Genomic DNA, 15,810 nt, shown 5'->3' with positions numbered 1-15,810 from the left:
CAGCCAACCTCCAGGCTCCACACAGCCCCGCTGGAAGGTTTGCTCCAAGCTGGCTCGCCCTGGGGATGTGTTTTACAGGGACTTGCTCAGCACAGTCACAGGGCAGAGAGCAGCATCCCAGAGCAGACCTGAACACAAGGACGAGTTGGGGAAGGCTCTGCAGGTGGAGAAAATTCCCACAGGGTAATTCCTGGGAGCTGCTGCAGCTGGCTGGGTGGGTTTGCAGCTCAGGGAAGTTCAGCCAAGTCTTACAGTGGCAGCAGAGCCCCATTTGCACACATCTCCTGGACACTGGGGACAGAGAGCTGGGCCACAATAACAGCCACGCTGTCCCCAGAGCTCGTCCTGCACTGACCTGGCAGGAAAAGCCCACTGGGAGCAGAGCTGGACCATCACAGCTGCATCCCTCATGGATGTCTCTTCCTCCACTTCCAGAAGCAGCTGCTGCATTTGCTCAAGTCCCCCAGAAACCAACAGCTTTGCTCTAAAACCAGCTCTGAAAGCAGCAGTGCCAACGTGGCCCCTGCAGGGCTCAGACTGCCGGCCTGACACCATCCTCCCTGGGGACACTGCCAGGGGCACTGCCAGAGGCAGTGACAGCTCTGCAGAGCCTGTCCCTGAGCCACAGGAACCTTCCTGCCCTTATTGCTGCCCTACCCAGGCAGAGCTCAGGGGGGCCTTGAAAAACAGGAGGTACCACCCCAAAGCCCAAAATCTGTCTGATCTCTGCACAGCTTGAAGGTTGCCACTGGTGGCAGCCATGGAGGCTCCTGAGGAGCTGCTCTGTGCCTGGGCAGTGTCCATTTTCCTGGCTCCAGCACACAGCTGGCATATGGCACAGCTCTGCTGGCACAGAGGCTGTGCTGGCCCTTCATTCCCACCCCACATCGCCTTGGCCAGACTGTGGCCACAGCAAAACGAGCTGCCTCTTGCTGAGCTGGAGCAGTTTTGAAGGCTTTGCAAATCAAACTCCTGGCCAGGCTGATATTTCCAGCTTAATTTGCCTGTTCACGGAGCACAGACACTGGTTTTTTTCCCTAAATAGCCCTAGTATCAAATGACTGGTAAGCCAAGCTAATGGATCAGTTCTCCCTTGCAAGAAGCAGCTGATTTTCCCAGCTCCTGCCTCCCACTGCTCTGGCATCCCCAGAGAGGTCTGTCCTGAGAAACCAGCCTGGCCACAGCCCCAGCTGCAGCTCTCCCAGGTCAGGCTCCTGCCCAGCCCTATGTGCCCACCCTGCCCCAAGCACCCTCCCCTGTCCCCCTGGGAGTTCCTTCCCCACACTGCTCCTTCTTGCATTTCACACCAGATTTGCTTTAAAATTGCATCCTGGGCACTTTACACCTTGCTGGGATGGCAATGGTGCTATAAACTCAATTTAGTAGTTGCTGTCATGCTCCTTTTCTCCCTCCTGGCCCCACACCCCACCAGTGGGATTTCCATCAGCTTTGGCAAGCCAAGATAAAACCCCTTTGTCACAACTTTGGAGGGCCCATGACGGCTCTCCACAGGACCCAAAGAACACCCTCTTGGCTACTGAGGCACAGAAAAGCCTTTGAAAGAGATGTGATGTCTTCTGGAGTACTTTTTCACCTGTCCAGTGGCCAGGCTGCTTCCACAACTCAGGGAGCAGATGCTCCAGGGCTTTGCTCTGAGCACAGCCCCATGGTCTGCCATGAACAGTCTGGGCTGGGGAGGGCAGAGTTCCTGTCTTGATGGAGCCCCACCAAGATGCCCCTTTGTAGGACCCATTTGAGAGACTCAGATTGGAAATGTCCCTGCACAGCTTCACCCTGGGTGATCCCCAGCCCGTGGCGGGATCACACCCAGCCCAGCACAGAGCCACGCCAAGGATCAGTGGATTCCAGCAGGGCCCCATGCCTGGGCACAGAGCTGTGCCAGCAAGATGCCCCACGGGGCAGAGGAGCGCTGGCCGAGCGCTGTCACCTGTGTGAATCAGCTGCCCGGGGCCGCTCGCGGAGTGGGAGGTTTGGTTGGTAACGAGGTTCTCAGGCTTTGTGCGCTGCTGTTGCTATTTTAGTCCGCCTGAAACGTGCAGGAAAAGGAATCCGGAGGCTCTGTCTCCTGTGGAGATGTTTGTGCTGACCCAGTTTGGGAGGCTGCAGAGCCGCAGCCGCATCTCCCTGCCCCGGGGCTGGGCAGCGGCAGCCCGGCTGTGCCGCGGCTCCGAGGATGGGCCGCCTGCCCTGGGGCCAGCCTGGCCAGGCACCCACAGGGACACAGGCACATGGGGTAGGAGCTGTTCCACCGCCCTGCACCAGCCAAGGGAGAGATCCGGGGCTTTTACCCCCAAAATCCCCATCTGCAGCACTTAAAGCTCCTCAAACACCCAGCACAGGGGGTTTCTCTTCTCGCAGAGCAGTGTCAGTCTCCAGCAATCCAAACCCAACCCCTGGGACACAACATGACCCAGCAGAGACTGCCACTGTCCCAGACAGCTCCGTGGGGCAGCCCCAGCCCCAGAAGAGGTGGATGAGGGTGTTCACTGCACCCACAGAGGGCAGGCAGAGCCTCAGAGCCCTGCACACACATTTCTCTGCCAGAGCTGCTGAGACAGCGCTCCCGGGCCAGGCTGGAGCTCTTCAGTGTGGGAAAAGTGCTGGGGCTGCCTTGCTGGGCATGAAAAACAGCACTCCCCAAACGACCCCTCTGTGCTTTGAGGACATCTGTGGGGTCCAGATCAAACACCTGAGCCCACCCAAGTGCACAGAAGGGGCAAATATCTGCCCCACTACTCCCATGACCTCGGCCTTTTCATCAACACTCTTATCAAGAGACTACAGCTTGAACCTCTCCCTCTTCTTTCCGTCCTGCCCCAGAGGTGAGCTCTCAGAGCAGGCTGGCCACGGGGTTGTGGAACCTCAGCTGCCCAAATATCCAAATACAGATGCTGGGAGGTGTCAGCCCAGCCTGCCTCAGCTCCAGCCAGCAGATGCAAATACAGCCACTGCTCCCAGGCAGGGCAGGAAGCTGCAGACACAGCAGTGCCTGAATACAAACTCACTGCTCACCTGGCAAGCAAACAGCCTCCTGCACGCCCCTCCTGGCAGGAGCATCACTGAGCAAAGCCCCCCACAGGCAGAGCCTGCCGTGCTCCAGGCAGGAATTTCCAGCTCCGCGTGGGTCTCTTACCTTGCTCTCCGTAGGAGCTGCTGCCGGATGTTGCTGCTTGGTGATGTTCTCAGCCAGACACCAGCAGATCCTCTTCTTCTGCTCCTGGGAGTAAGCCTCCAAACTTAATAAGCACTCCGACTTCTGACGTAAAGGAAACACAGGCAGGGAGAAGGTCATTAGCTCTGTGTCGCAGGCCCTGCCTGGGTTTGCAAATTCCTTGGTCCCCACACACCGCAGCAGATGAGGGGAGAGCTCTCACCCCTGTCCTGCACCCTGGGCACAGGAGAGTCAGAGACTGGAAATCAGCTCCCTCCAGAGACAGGGAGAGTGGTGCAGGGGAGCTGACTGTGCTTCCATGAGCAAGAGTGGAGCAGCACGGGCAGTCCTGCACCCTGTGCCACTGCAGTGGAAACCGAGGGTGGAAATTGCTCTTTGCCATATGCAAACATTAATGAGGCACCAGAGCATGAACTGGTGAGAACGAGAGCCTTTGGGCTGGGTGGGGCTGGGAGGAAGAGCTCAGGGAAACTCCAGAGCAGCCTCGCTGTCCTGTTCCTCACTGAACACCAGGATGAATTTGGAGATAAACTCCAGAGCAGCCTCCCCACCCTGCTCCTCACTTAACACCAGGATGAATTTGGGGATAAACTCCCCATCCTGCTCCTCACTTAACACCAGGATGAATTTGGGGATAAACTCCAGCTCTGGTCACACATGGTCTGTTAGCAACATGCAGCAAGGAAGGAATTAAGAGAAATGATGGGAAGTCATCCCAGCTGAGCCTCCCTCCTCGTGTGCCCTTCCCTGCACACATCTTTTGTTTCTCTTGAACAGGTTTTCTTTGGGCCAAATCTCACTCACTTAAGGAACTTTCTGACCAAGTTCTCTCAGCAGCTATCTCCCAGCCCTTCAACGGCTTATCTCTCATGCTAAAAATTAAGCATTATAACATCTGCTGCCTGCTGGGATTTTGCACGTTTCACTTTAAAAACGGTCCAGAAATGCCCAAGGTTGGTTCATCTCCTTAAGTGGTCAAGGGGAAGAGAAAAAAAAAAAATAAAAGCACAACTTTAGGACAGACTGCAAAGAAAGGAAAAACAAGTCGTTCACTGAGGGCCATAAAAAAACCTTTTCTTTCCCCCTAGAATTTCCTTCCAGAAGGGCAGGTCCCCAGTAGCTGTTTTTTCCCAGAAAGGTCAGAGAGAACCTGCAGCTTTGTGACTCCAGAGACATAACATAGCCAGAAGGGGAAATGCTCTTTAGTCACACCATTTAAATCACTGTTTGCATTGGATGGGAATTCATTCATGTTTCATCCAAAATCCCCTAAAGTGGTAAATAAACCAAGCTCCCACATCACCTCCTGGGAAAGAGGGTTCTGGTTCAGTCCTTTGCCCCTTCTAGGAGACTTCCATGAAGGAGAAAGTTTGAGCTTTCTTATGCCTGGACATCTCCACATTTATTCCTGCAGGCTTTAACACTGAAAATTCCTTCTCAGGCTTCCTGAGCACAATCAGAATGAGCAGAGGTTTGGGATTCAGGGATAGGAAGTGGTGGGGCTCCCCCTTGCCCCCAGATCTTGGGTGGCCGTGATGCTCAGAGCATCCCTGGAGTGTCATAGTGAGTTTTTCCCATCCTGGATGTTCCAGTCTCTCTCAGTCCCACACCTGCAGGTCACCAGGCTGCACCACTGTGACACCCACTCATCCCTAGGAAGTCATTCCCACTTTCAGAGGGGAGGATGAGCACCCATTTGCTGGGATGGAATCCAGGCTGGCATTTCCCTGCCCCACACTTGTGGTCAGAAGAGAACAAAGCAAGAACTCAGCAGAGCCCCAAGGCCATGGGGCAGCTGTGAGGAGCCCACCCCGATGCTGTAACTGCTGCACATCCCAAGCCCTGCCAAGCTCCTGTGATTCCCCTGGAGCGAGGCTCAAAGCAGTTCCAAGGACATCTCGTGTCCCCTGCTGTGACAGACACAGAGCTCACCTAGCCCTGCCCTGAGCCCCTCCCTGATTCAATTACAGCCCATCTCTTTGATTGAATTTAGCACGCAGCGATGCTCAGCTCCTGCTGGCTGCTGAGAGCAAAGTGCCCCTCTGCTCCCTCTGCTCCCCCTCAGCTGCTGCAGGCTCCCTGACCTCGGCACCCAGGAATGTCACAGCCAGGAGAGCAGATTTCCCTCTGCTCCTGAACTCGGGGAAAGGCAACCACCCCAAGGTGTGTCCCAGGTATTGTGGGCAAGGCTGAGGGGGGACATGAACAGCCAAAATTGCATTTATCCAACATGTACATTTTTTATTACCGCCACAGTGACATTTAACCTCTCCAATGTACATTTCCCAAGGAAAGAGTTCTGGTTTTCCCTCTTCCATTAACCTGCTCTCCTAAAAACTTTCACCTGGACTGGGAAAAGCCCAACCTGCAGGGGCTGAGCACCCGCAGCTGCCTCCAAAGCCACACAAAGTCCTTGGGATGCAGCCAGATGAAGGGTTGGCTGTTATTTGGGATAGAACTCATGGCACGTGTCCCTGGAGCCTGGTCCATGCTGGGCACTGAGTGCCCACCCAGGGGAGGCTGGGGAGGGGGTCAGGGAGCTGTGCCTGCACACGCTGCCCCGTGAGCTGGGAACGGCCTCCCCGTGGTTGTTTTCCTTCAGGGAGGCTGCTGCTGGGCCTGCCAATATTTACAGAGAGAAAACAGGGTTTAATCTCCCAGTGCTGGGAAAGGAGGATGCAGATGGCGTGAAGGGGGCGTTTGCCACCAGATAAAGGCAGCGACTGAAGTGGCTGCCAGTGGCTTTCTGCCTGCCTTCCCCCAGTGACAAACATGTTATTGCAGGTGCTGTGTGCTGGGCTCAGGAGCCACTGGTGAGCCCACAGCTCCAGGGCAGTGCCAGCAGCAGGCTCCCCACGCTGTCCGAGGGAGAGGAGAACACAGCAGGTATTGCAGAGAATGGCCCAAGCCAGCCAACACCAGCCCCAAACAGGCCCTGCTACAGCCAAGGATGATCTGCAGGAAAAGTTCCTTCTGCTCCATGGGAGCAGCTCCCCCAGGCTGAGACCCAACCCCATGGCAGCCAGGTGAGAGGTCTGGCCATGCAGAGCTCCTTTCTACCCCAGCAGACACCACACAAGGAGGGGCCATGGACTCTGTAGCCCATAAATCATGAGAGGAGCCCCCAGAAAATGGCAGCATCACAGGAGGAGCCCCCAGACCCCACACACCGAGCCCCCTGACTGCAGACACCCCTCTGTGCAGGGCCCCAGGGCTCTGTGTGACACTGCAAAGCTGAGAAACCACAGGAATAAGGAGCCAGACTCAGTTTGACACCTCTGGTGCCCTGAGCTCAGTGCCCAGCAGAGCCCAGGGCTGTTCTCTCACCACTGTCTCTCCTGGCTGTGTGAGGGACACATTGCCAGGGTGGGAGGGAGTGGTCATGTCACAGAATCCCAGACTGGTTTGAGGTGCAAGGGACCCTAAGGCCCATCCAGTGCCACCCCTGCCATGCCAGGGACACCTTCCACCGTCCCAGGCTGCTCCCAGCCCCAGTGTCCAGCCTGGCCTTGGACACTTCCAGGGATCCAGGGGCAGCCACAGCTGCTCTGGGCAATTTCCTCCCATAGATGCAGAGATGCACTTCTGCTCCTTCCCCGGGCTCCTCCCCCTCAGGGTTGGTGGCAGGGTGGTTTGGGGACAGCCCTGCCAGCCCCTGGCCTCCAACGCTCTGGGTGTTGGGCCATGGCCAAAGGCAGCAGAGATCCCAGAGGGGAAGTACCTCGGAAACTGCTCCAGACTACAATGGCTCCAAATCACAGAGCAAACCTTCCCAGGGAGAAACAGCCAGCCTTGGGAATATCCTGTGCACAAAACAGGGCAATGCTGCCTGCTGACTTCATGCACCACCAACCAAGGGCTGGTGAGAAAGTTCTGTTTGCTCCCGTGCTGGGGGAGTGGGGGGACCACGGCTCTTCCTGTGGGTTTTGGACTGCTGGGCACACTGGTGATGCCCATAAAACAAACCCTGGCACTAACAGCAGGGTCCTTGGGATGCCCAAAAGGTGCCAGGGGTGCTGCAGGAGAGGATGTGCATGGAGGTAACACTGGCAGGACACAGCAATGTCTGCATGGCTCTGCTGTGGGTCTTGTTTTTGGAGCACTGATGATGGCATGGCCTGGGGGATGCCCAGAGGGTGTGGATGCCACATCCCTGGAAGTGTTCAAGGCCAGGTTGGACAGGACCCTGAACAACCTGATCTAGGGAGTGGCATCCTGGCCATGGCAGGGCTGGAACAAGATGAGCTTTAAGGTCCCTTCCAACCCAAACCATTCTGTTATTCTATTCTGTTCAACCTCCAGGAGGAAAATCAGCCTGAAAAATCTTTTCCACCCACTGTGGAGCAGCCAGTGAGGAGACAGGGCTGTTTTCCCAGGCCAGGCAGTTGTCTTTAAGTGGCTCATCAGGTAAAAGCCTTCCTAGGAATCCCTGAGAGGAGCCAGGTACGGAGCTCCTGCTGCAAACACCACTCTGGCAAACAGAGAGCAGGGCCAGCACCTTCCTTCTCTGCAGACATCCTTTCCTCTCAAGGAAGAGGAAAACAGCTCAGAGCTGAGTGGCCCCAGCAGCACCAAGCTCACCCACCCAGTGCCAGCACAGCCCCAGAGCTTTCCCAGAGCTTTCCATGCCTCTTCCCTGGCACAGCCCCATGGGCAGAGAGCTCCAGCCTGTGCAAACAGCCCCAGGGCCCTCTGAAATCCTCACCCTGTACTGCCTGGGCCTTTTTAAAATCTCTCCAGCACTGTAACTGCACCATATCAACTCTTCTTTTTGCCAACATCTGGGAAATGTGACCCCAAAATTAAAGTTGGGGTTGAAGAACCTCATGTTTTTTTGTTATCTCAACACTCAGGTTCAGGCTGAGCTGTGTAAAGATGCACAAAACCAGCAGAGCAGTGTCCCTGTTTATCTGTTCCTCCAGCTGGGACACAAGCACTGCCTGCTCTGCTGAAGAGCCTGAGCTGGGAGCTGGCAGTGCCCAGGAGCTGCCCTGTGCCCAGGCTCTGGGTCATGCCAGCCTGGGGTTTCTGCCACTGGTATCACCCAACATCTGACCCAGGGCTGAGGACGTAAAGCCCAGGGTCTGTCTGCACAGGGCAGCAGCCTGGCCACCAACTCCAGAGCCACTGCCACGGGTGTTCCAGCTCCAGGGACAGCCCAGGAGACAGCCTGGGCCAGGGGGACATTGCCACTGCAGCTGGAACTTGGGGCTGCCATGGGGATGCTGGGATGGGCAGCTCCAGAGTGCCTCAGCATCTGGGGCAATCTGCACGTGGGTTCACGTCACAGCATCCTCCAGAGGGACTTCTCCAAAGGTTGGCATTGCTTGAATATTGCCTCAGTGCAGCTGCAGCACCACCCAGAGAAATGCAGGGGCTGGGACCTGATGGCCTTTGGAGGGGGGAAAATGGAAAGCTCAGTTCAGGAAAGAGTTAAGCTGTTGCTGTGAGTGTGACATGGCAGAGGGGCTCAGTGTCCAGCTCTCAGTGAGCTGGGTGACTCAAGGCTTGGGGAACCTCTCCAGCATCCCAGAAATGAGCCATGGAGGAAATAAAGGAAATGTCAGAGAGCAGGAAAGGATTTTTCATCTTCTAACATCTCCTGGCCACCAGCAGGAGAATGGCTGGAGCAGAGGGAGTCTCCCCCTCCCCTGAACAGGACTGGGAACAGAGGTACACAGTTCTGTTCTCTCAGAATATTCGTGTCACAAAACTGGTGAGAGCAAGGAGTCTCCAGGCCGTCTCTACCTCAAGTCCTGGGACCGATCCCAGCCCCTGCAGCCTTGCCTGCAGTGGCTTCTCCCCCACAGCCCAGGGGATCCTTCCCCTGTGCAGGACAAGCCCATCAGACAAATTACAGCTACAAACCTGACAAGCACCATCTCTTGACCTATTGTGAATGAGAGGAAATTGAGATTCAATTCCAGCAGAGCACACAGCCCATTTCCCAGACAAAAGCTCATCTCCACTCCCTTTTCACTAAACAAATTTCCCTCAGCTGTAGGTCTGATGTCACCCCCTGCCTAGCCCTTTTGCCCTCTTCCCTATCACCAAACCATCTGCTCAAGTGCCCTCTAGGTCTGCCAAGACAGTGCCCAAAATGCTCCTTCAAACTCTCCTGATGATATGTCCAGAACAGCCAGCTCCAAAATTACCAGGTGTATAAAAACTGCCGTGTCCCAGAGCGTCCCTGAGGCTTGTCCTCTGTGCCATCAGTAAATTACTTTTCCCAGCACTCAGATTTGCTGTTTGAGACAGAACCTGGGCTCTCCCTGGCTCCTCCCTTTGGGACAATGCCACATCCCAAAGGACACTCAATGAGCAGCGCTGACTCCCAGCAGGAGCAGAGAACACTTTGGGATATGAATGCTGCTGTGGAATAAGCTGGGACATGGATGGAGTGAAGCATGTTACACAGACCACAGCATGGCTGTGATCCATTTGTCCAAAGCATTCCCTTGGCAGCGGATGAGTGGAACAGGAACAGGAACAGGAACAGGAACAGGAACAGGAACAGGAACAGGAACAGGAACAGGAACAGGAACAGGAACAGGAACAGGACCCTCTGGTGCAGGGATGTGTCCACACAGAGCCAGGCTGCCCAGAGCAGCTGTGGCTGCCCCATCCCTGCAAGTGCCCAAGGCCCTGTCTAGTGAGTGGCACCCCTGGCCATGGCAGGGGTGGGACAAGATGATCTTTAAAGTCCCTCCCAACCCAAACCAGTCTGGGATTCTATGATGGGGCAAGGTGGGGCACAGTGACATTTCTCTGGCATTTGTCCAAAGGCTCTCCCGTGCAGTCAGGATGGGCCTGTCCAAGGCAAAGCCAGCTCAGGCACAGATTCATAACATCAATTTGCTCAGCTCTGCATGCTGAGCTCTGCTGCTCACCACAGTAGCACAATGAGTTGCTACTGGAAGGATTTTCTGTTTCCCAAGACAAACTCCTGTGTCCGCAGATGAAAACTTCCAGAGGAAAGAAAAAGATAAAATTTGCCATTGCTTTTCAAAGGAAAAACTTACTGAGCTGTTTGGTTTTAAGTCGATTTGGTCTGAATATGTTGGGTTGGAATCAAACACTTGTAACAATGCATTAAACCCCTGACCTGCAGTTTCCTCTCAGCAGGATATTTCCGGAGCAGGGAAGGGTGTGAATACAGCCCTGGAGCACACTCACAGCTCCACAGGCTCCCTGTGAGGCTCCTCATTCCCAGCAGGCAGCAAACATTCCCTTCTGACAGCTTGTACACATCCCACGAGGTACATGTGTCCTGCAGGGAATGGGGTGGGATGGGGCAAATGCAGACAAACTCCCACACCCCAAATCCTGCGGGGTGCAGAAATGTGGGTTCACACTGAATCCCAGAATCCCAGATTGGTTTGGGTTGGAAGGGACCTTAAAGCTCATCCCATCCCACCCCCTCCCATGGCAGGGACACCTTCCACTATCCCAGGTTGCTCCAAACCCCATCCAACACTTGGACACTTCCAGGAATGCAGCAGCAGCCACAGCTGCTCTGGGCACCCTGTGCCAGTTCCACCTATTACAGTGCTCAGATCAGCCAGAGGCTGTCACAGGCAGGGGCTGTTCAATGTCAAACTGGGCTCTTTGGATTTGAAATCCTGAAAGAAAAGATGTCCAGGCTAGGTCTCAGTGCACTGGCAGGACTTTTTAACATATCAGCTGGCAAATAATAAAAATAGAGGAGCTGTAATGGCCATAAACTGAAACACAAGGAGTTCCACCCAACATGAGGAAGAACATTTCTCCATGAGAGTGGCAGAGCTCTGCAACACCTGCCCAGGGAGGGTGTGGGGTGCCCCTCTCTGGAGACATCCCAAACCCACCTGGACATGCTCCTGTGACACCTGCTCCAGGTGACCCTGCCTTGGCAACCCCAGCTGTACTGGGATTCTGTAATCCCAGGTACATACAGCATTCCTGAAACCAAAAGGTATCACCTTCACCTCCAAAATCCTGGCTTGTGTCTGTGCTGGGACTATCACAGCCACCAGAAGGAACAAAACCCCCAAATGGGGCAGCTCAGTGCAGCACCTCCCTCTGCTTTCACATTCTTTCCAATCCCATTCTACATTTAGCCTATCCAGGATGCCAAGTGCCCCTCCAGAACTGGGTCCATCTGCACTCAGGATCTCCAAACCCTGCAATTCACACCTTGGAGAGGCTGCAAAACAAACACCCTTGGTGCTGGAACCCACGCCAGGCTCTGCAGCTCCTGCTAGCTCTGCCTGCAAATAACCAGACTGCCCAGGGTTTAAACTCTGTGCAGTGATTTATTACACACAATTAGACAGGATGACCAGCAGTAGCTTTTTTGTGACACTTCCTGAAGGTTGGAATTTTCTCTCTTGTTTATAATAAATTAAACAACTCACAGGTATTAGAACATACTTTTGTTTTGTAACGTGGCAGATCCAAATGCAAATTTGTGACCTTATGGGTCAGCACATTACTCAGAAACCCTCAAGATGAGCAATAGCAAGAGACTGAGCTCAAGGCTTCAGCAGAGAGCTCGTCCTGCAGCAAAGGCAGTGGCAGCCCAGCCCCATGGGCTCCTCTCAGCTCTCAGCAGCACTAAACACATTAGTGCTCATTGTAGATGATTTGTGGGCAAGAAACAGCAGCTCAAGAGCTTCCTCCGACCTCCCAGCCCATCACAGCAGCACAATGGATGTGTCTGCCCAGGCACAGCGACAGGAGCCTAGCTGAGAGTGGCCACAAACCCTCCTGAGCCACCAGCAGCACCCGGAGGCACCAGCAGCAAGGGCTGAGCCAGGAGAGGGCTCTGGGCACACAGAGCTGCTGCCAGGCCAGGGATGGAGCAGGTCACGATGGGGAGAGACCCCTCAGGGTGACACGGGGCCAAAAAGCCATGACAGCTCACACATCCTGCCCTTATCATCCTCATCCCTCCTAGCTGCCACCAGCAGTCAGGGGTGGGCAGCCAGACAGTCCTGATCCCCCTTCACCCAAATTCCCAGCAGCCTGAACATGTCCCCTGAGCACAGCCAGCCCATCTCCAGAGGAATCCGTGTCCCCAGGGCACAGCCAGCCCCTCTCCAGGGTAATCCTGTCCCCAGAGCACAGCCAGCCCCTCTCCAAGGGAATTCCTGTCCTCAGAGCTCAGCCAGCCCCTCTCCAAGGGAATCCCTGTCCCCAGAGAAGAGCCAGCCCCTCTCCAAGGAAATCTCAGTCCCCAGGGCACAGCCAGCCCCTCTCCAAGGGAATTCCTGTCCCCAGAGAAGAGCCAGCCCCTCTCCAAGGGAATCTCAGTCCCCAGGGCACAGCCAGCCCCTCTCCAAGGGAATCCCTGTCCCCAGGGCACAGCCAGCCCCTCAGGGGAATCCATCCTTGCAGAGGGCTGTTCCCACAGTCAGGAAGGAAGCTGAGCTTTTCACCAGGGCAAAAGAAGGAGCCACAACCAGAGTGTGGCACACACTGGACACCAGATCTGTCAGGTGGTGAGCAGAGCTGTACTGGGATGGCCCAGGGACTCTCCCCAGCCCCGTGTGCGCTGCAAGTGCCACTTCCAGTGCCCAGCCCCAGCCTTCATCTGAGAGCAGGCCCACTGCAAAAATCACCTTATCACACAAACCCACCCTCCCACCAGGCCAGAGAGGCACCCAAGGCCTCCCCACTGCCCCCCTGCAGTGTTTCTGTGAGAGCCAGCCTGCAGGGACCCCTCTGAGGGTCCCCTCCCAGCCTCCTGGGGACACCCCCACAACCCTGTAAGCAAAGGTTTGCTCCCAGAATGTGAATGCAAAGAAGAAAAGAGAGACAACCTGAAGGAAATGCTCTTCTTGGCTTCCCTGCAGGAATCAGATGCTGGAATGCTCCCAGGCTGGCTCCCAGAACATCCCATCCTTTCAGAAGAGCCCATCTCTCCACCTGGGGCCAAGGGCACAAGCCCTGTGCTGCACATCTGGGAGGTTCCTGCTCTCCTGCTCCATCCCCAGCCCCTGCAGCCCTGTCACCCCCTGCACGTGGCTCCTGGGGAGGTGACCTGCAGCTCACTGTTTCCCAGAAGAGAAGTCTGAGAGAAGTCTGCTGGGAGAGCCCCATCCTGCCCTGGCTCACTGCTGACTCACAGACACATCCCCTACTCTGTTCCCCTTTCAAACCCCAATTTCCCACTGCTGGAGAGCCCGATGGCACCTACAGCTGGGAGGTTACTGTCCCCCTCACCTTGGAGCCAGCGGGCCCCTCTGGCTCAGGGCAGACCAGCAGCCATGGGGCTGGGAGGGAAGGGTGGCACGTCCTGCTTGGCAAGGTGCTGTGCCTGAGCCAGGGGCTGCCCCAGTGTCACCTCAAAGCCTGGGCTGGCCAGTGCAGGGAGTGAACACCCATCCCTGGGGTCCAGCATGTGGCAGAGCTGCTGCTGGTCACCACGGGCAGGCCCACTCCACTTGTGATCTGCCCCAAAACACCCCAAGAGGAACAGCCAGGGTTTGCAGGGTCCCACAGCGTGGCCAGTCCAGAACTACTGAAGTCTGTGGGGGAACAGGAGGTGGGAAAGCAAAAGTCTCACATTTTCTATCCAAGTGCTCCACTCCAGCCACAGCAGATGCCAGGGATCTCCATCACCAGAGCTCTCTCACAGCCAATTAGGTCCCTCAGAAGAAAGCCCAGCACTTCATTATAGCCTGACAAAGACACCTCTTCACCTCTCAAGATCTCAGGAAACACAACTAGCTCTGTTTTGGTCACTTCTACTTCGGGGCACTAAGCTTCTAAACCAAATATCAGACTCTGAGTGCATTTTTCCAAGTGCCTGAGAAAATGCTGGAGAGCCTCATCCAAACACCCAGCACAGCCTGGCTGAGTCACAGCCCAGCTGTCACCAGCCCAGGGTGACATTGCCCTGGGACACGCACTGAGCAAACCCAAGGGGAGGCTCAGCTCCTGCCCAGCCACCCTGGGAAAGCACAGAGGAGACAAGGAAGGAGCAGGAGGGAAGGAAGAAGAGAGGAGTGCAGGATTCTGCAGTGAGTCGTGCCCTGGCCCAGCTCCAGCCACTCAAGGTGAACAACTTCCACTTCTGAGCATTTGCACCCAGCTTTCACAATGGCTCATTATTCCACAGTGCTGCTGAGCAGTGTTTGCCTTTCTCCTCTGTGCCCTCGGGAGCTTTCCCAGACCCACCTTTCCACCTCAGAAAGTACAAGGCCTTGAAAGCAGGAACACAGTAAAGTCACTGCAAAAGCAAAAAACCCCACGACCTTCAATCATTAGGGAGGTCCAGTGTGAACCAATTTTGCAGAGTCCTTGACTTGACAAAAGGGACTGTGCCAATGTCTGGGTGACTCCAAATCTGCTTAGAGCACTCAGCTACATGTGGGTTTAGAGCTTTCAGATTCTGCTTTCAGACTGGGCTTCCTTATTTTATTTGAGGGCTCCAAATCTGGATGTTTGAAGACAAGAAAAGCAAGGTGCCTAAAATAATGGCAAAACATTTGATAAAGAAATCTGCCCCCAGTGGTAAGAATCCTAAGAGAAGACAAAACTGAGATGTCTCAAGGAAGATCCACAGGGAGAAAGGGGAAAGAAACCTGTCCTAGTGCTGCCCAAGCTCCTTTTAGCAGCTTCTTATTCACATATTCTACAGCCATTATGTTTCCTTTCCAGGCTTCTGGTAAATTCATTTAAAGGGAAGTTAAAATCAATTTTTTCAGTGCTCCTTGCTCCAGAAGAAAGGATCAGAGCTGTCAGAACCTGCCCAGCTCTCGCTGGAAAGTTAAAGTGGAAATCAGCACCACTCACCTCTGCCAGGTAAAGGATGCAGAACTTGCGATCTTCTGAACCTGCAGAGAAGAAAAACCAGGATCAGAACGGAGCTGCAGCTGCATTTCTGCAAGTGGAGTCACTGGCAGAGGAACTGCCTAAGAGACAGCACTGAATGAATGTTTGTTGTTGTCCCCCAGTGCCAGGCTGTGACCTGGGTGATGTATGTGGCATCTGCCAGGGCCGGGCACGGCGGGATCCTGCAGGGACTCACTGCCCTGGCAGGGATCCTCTTCTGGGCTTCTCCTTTGGAAAAGAGTTTGCTTCATTCAGAGGCCACGTGCAGGCTCTGCTGCCCAAGTGCCTTGGCACATGCGGCCTGTGGGAGCTTCCCAGGGGCTGCACAGGTCCTGCAGCACCCACCCAGGCGTCCTGCCAGTCAGGGATTGATCTCTCCATCTTATCCCTGTGGGCACTTCGCTCCCAGGAGGACTGACAGAGGAACTCTTGTTCCTGCATCTCATTCCCAGCTTCTTGCCCCAAGTCCTGGCTGGTCCTGGTGGTCCTGCTGTCTGTCCCAGCCTCCACCAGTGCCAGCAGCTGGGGCACTGCCTCTGCAAGGGGACAGCCAAATCCCAGAGCAATGAAGCAGCAGCCATGGGGCAGAGGGAAGAGCTCATCCTGCTCTTTTGGGCTGAGGACAAACTGCCCAGCATTGGGACACTGGGAGACCCAGCCAAGGAACTTGCACTTCCACAGCTTTGTGAAAGGAGATGGTGCTGGGGACAACACAATGACCAGCTCTGCCATCCACCTCCTGCTAAATCATGGAGCAGCCCAGAACAGCTCCTCAGCTTGCTGCCAGGTATCCCAGG

General features: G+C 55.2%; 1 protein-coding gene across 2 annotated transcripts in view; it reads right to left on the bottom strand.

Annotated features, from left to right (window-relative positions):
* Nucleotides 1–15,810, bottom strand: part of RGS3 (regulator of G protein signaling 3) — a 71,492-nt gene that overhangs the window by 21,691 nt on the left and 33,991 nt on the right. For both annotated transcript variants that reach the window (XM_053996455.1, XM_053996456.1), the window contains 2 exons: nt 14,975–15,015; nt 3,155–3,277 (listed from right to left, as the gene is read on the bottom strand). In XM_053996455.1, coding sequence (XP_053852430.1) covers nt 3,155–3,277; nt 14,975–15,015 — 164 coding nt within the window. The remainder of the gene's footprint in view (nt 1–3,154; nt 3,278–14,974; nt 15,016–15,810) is intronic.

The sequence above is a fragment of the Vidua macroura genome, chromosome 21, assembly GCF_024509145.1.
Source record: "Vidua macroura isolate BioBank_ID:100142 chromosome 21, ASM2450914v1, whole genome shotgun sequence".
Classification (NCBI taxonomy): Eukaryota; Metazoa; Chordata; class Aves; order Passeriformes; family Viduidae; genus Vidua; species Vidua macroura.
Note: the sequence above shows the minus strand (reverse complement) of the source record. Positions and strands in the feature narration are given on the sequence as shown.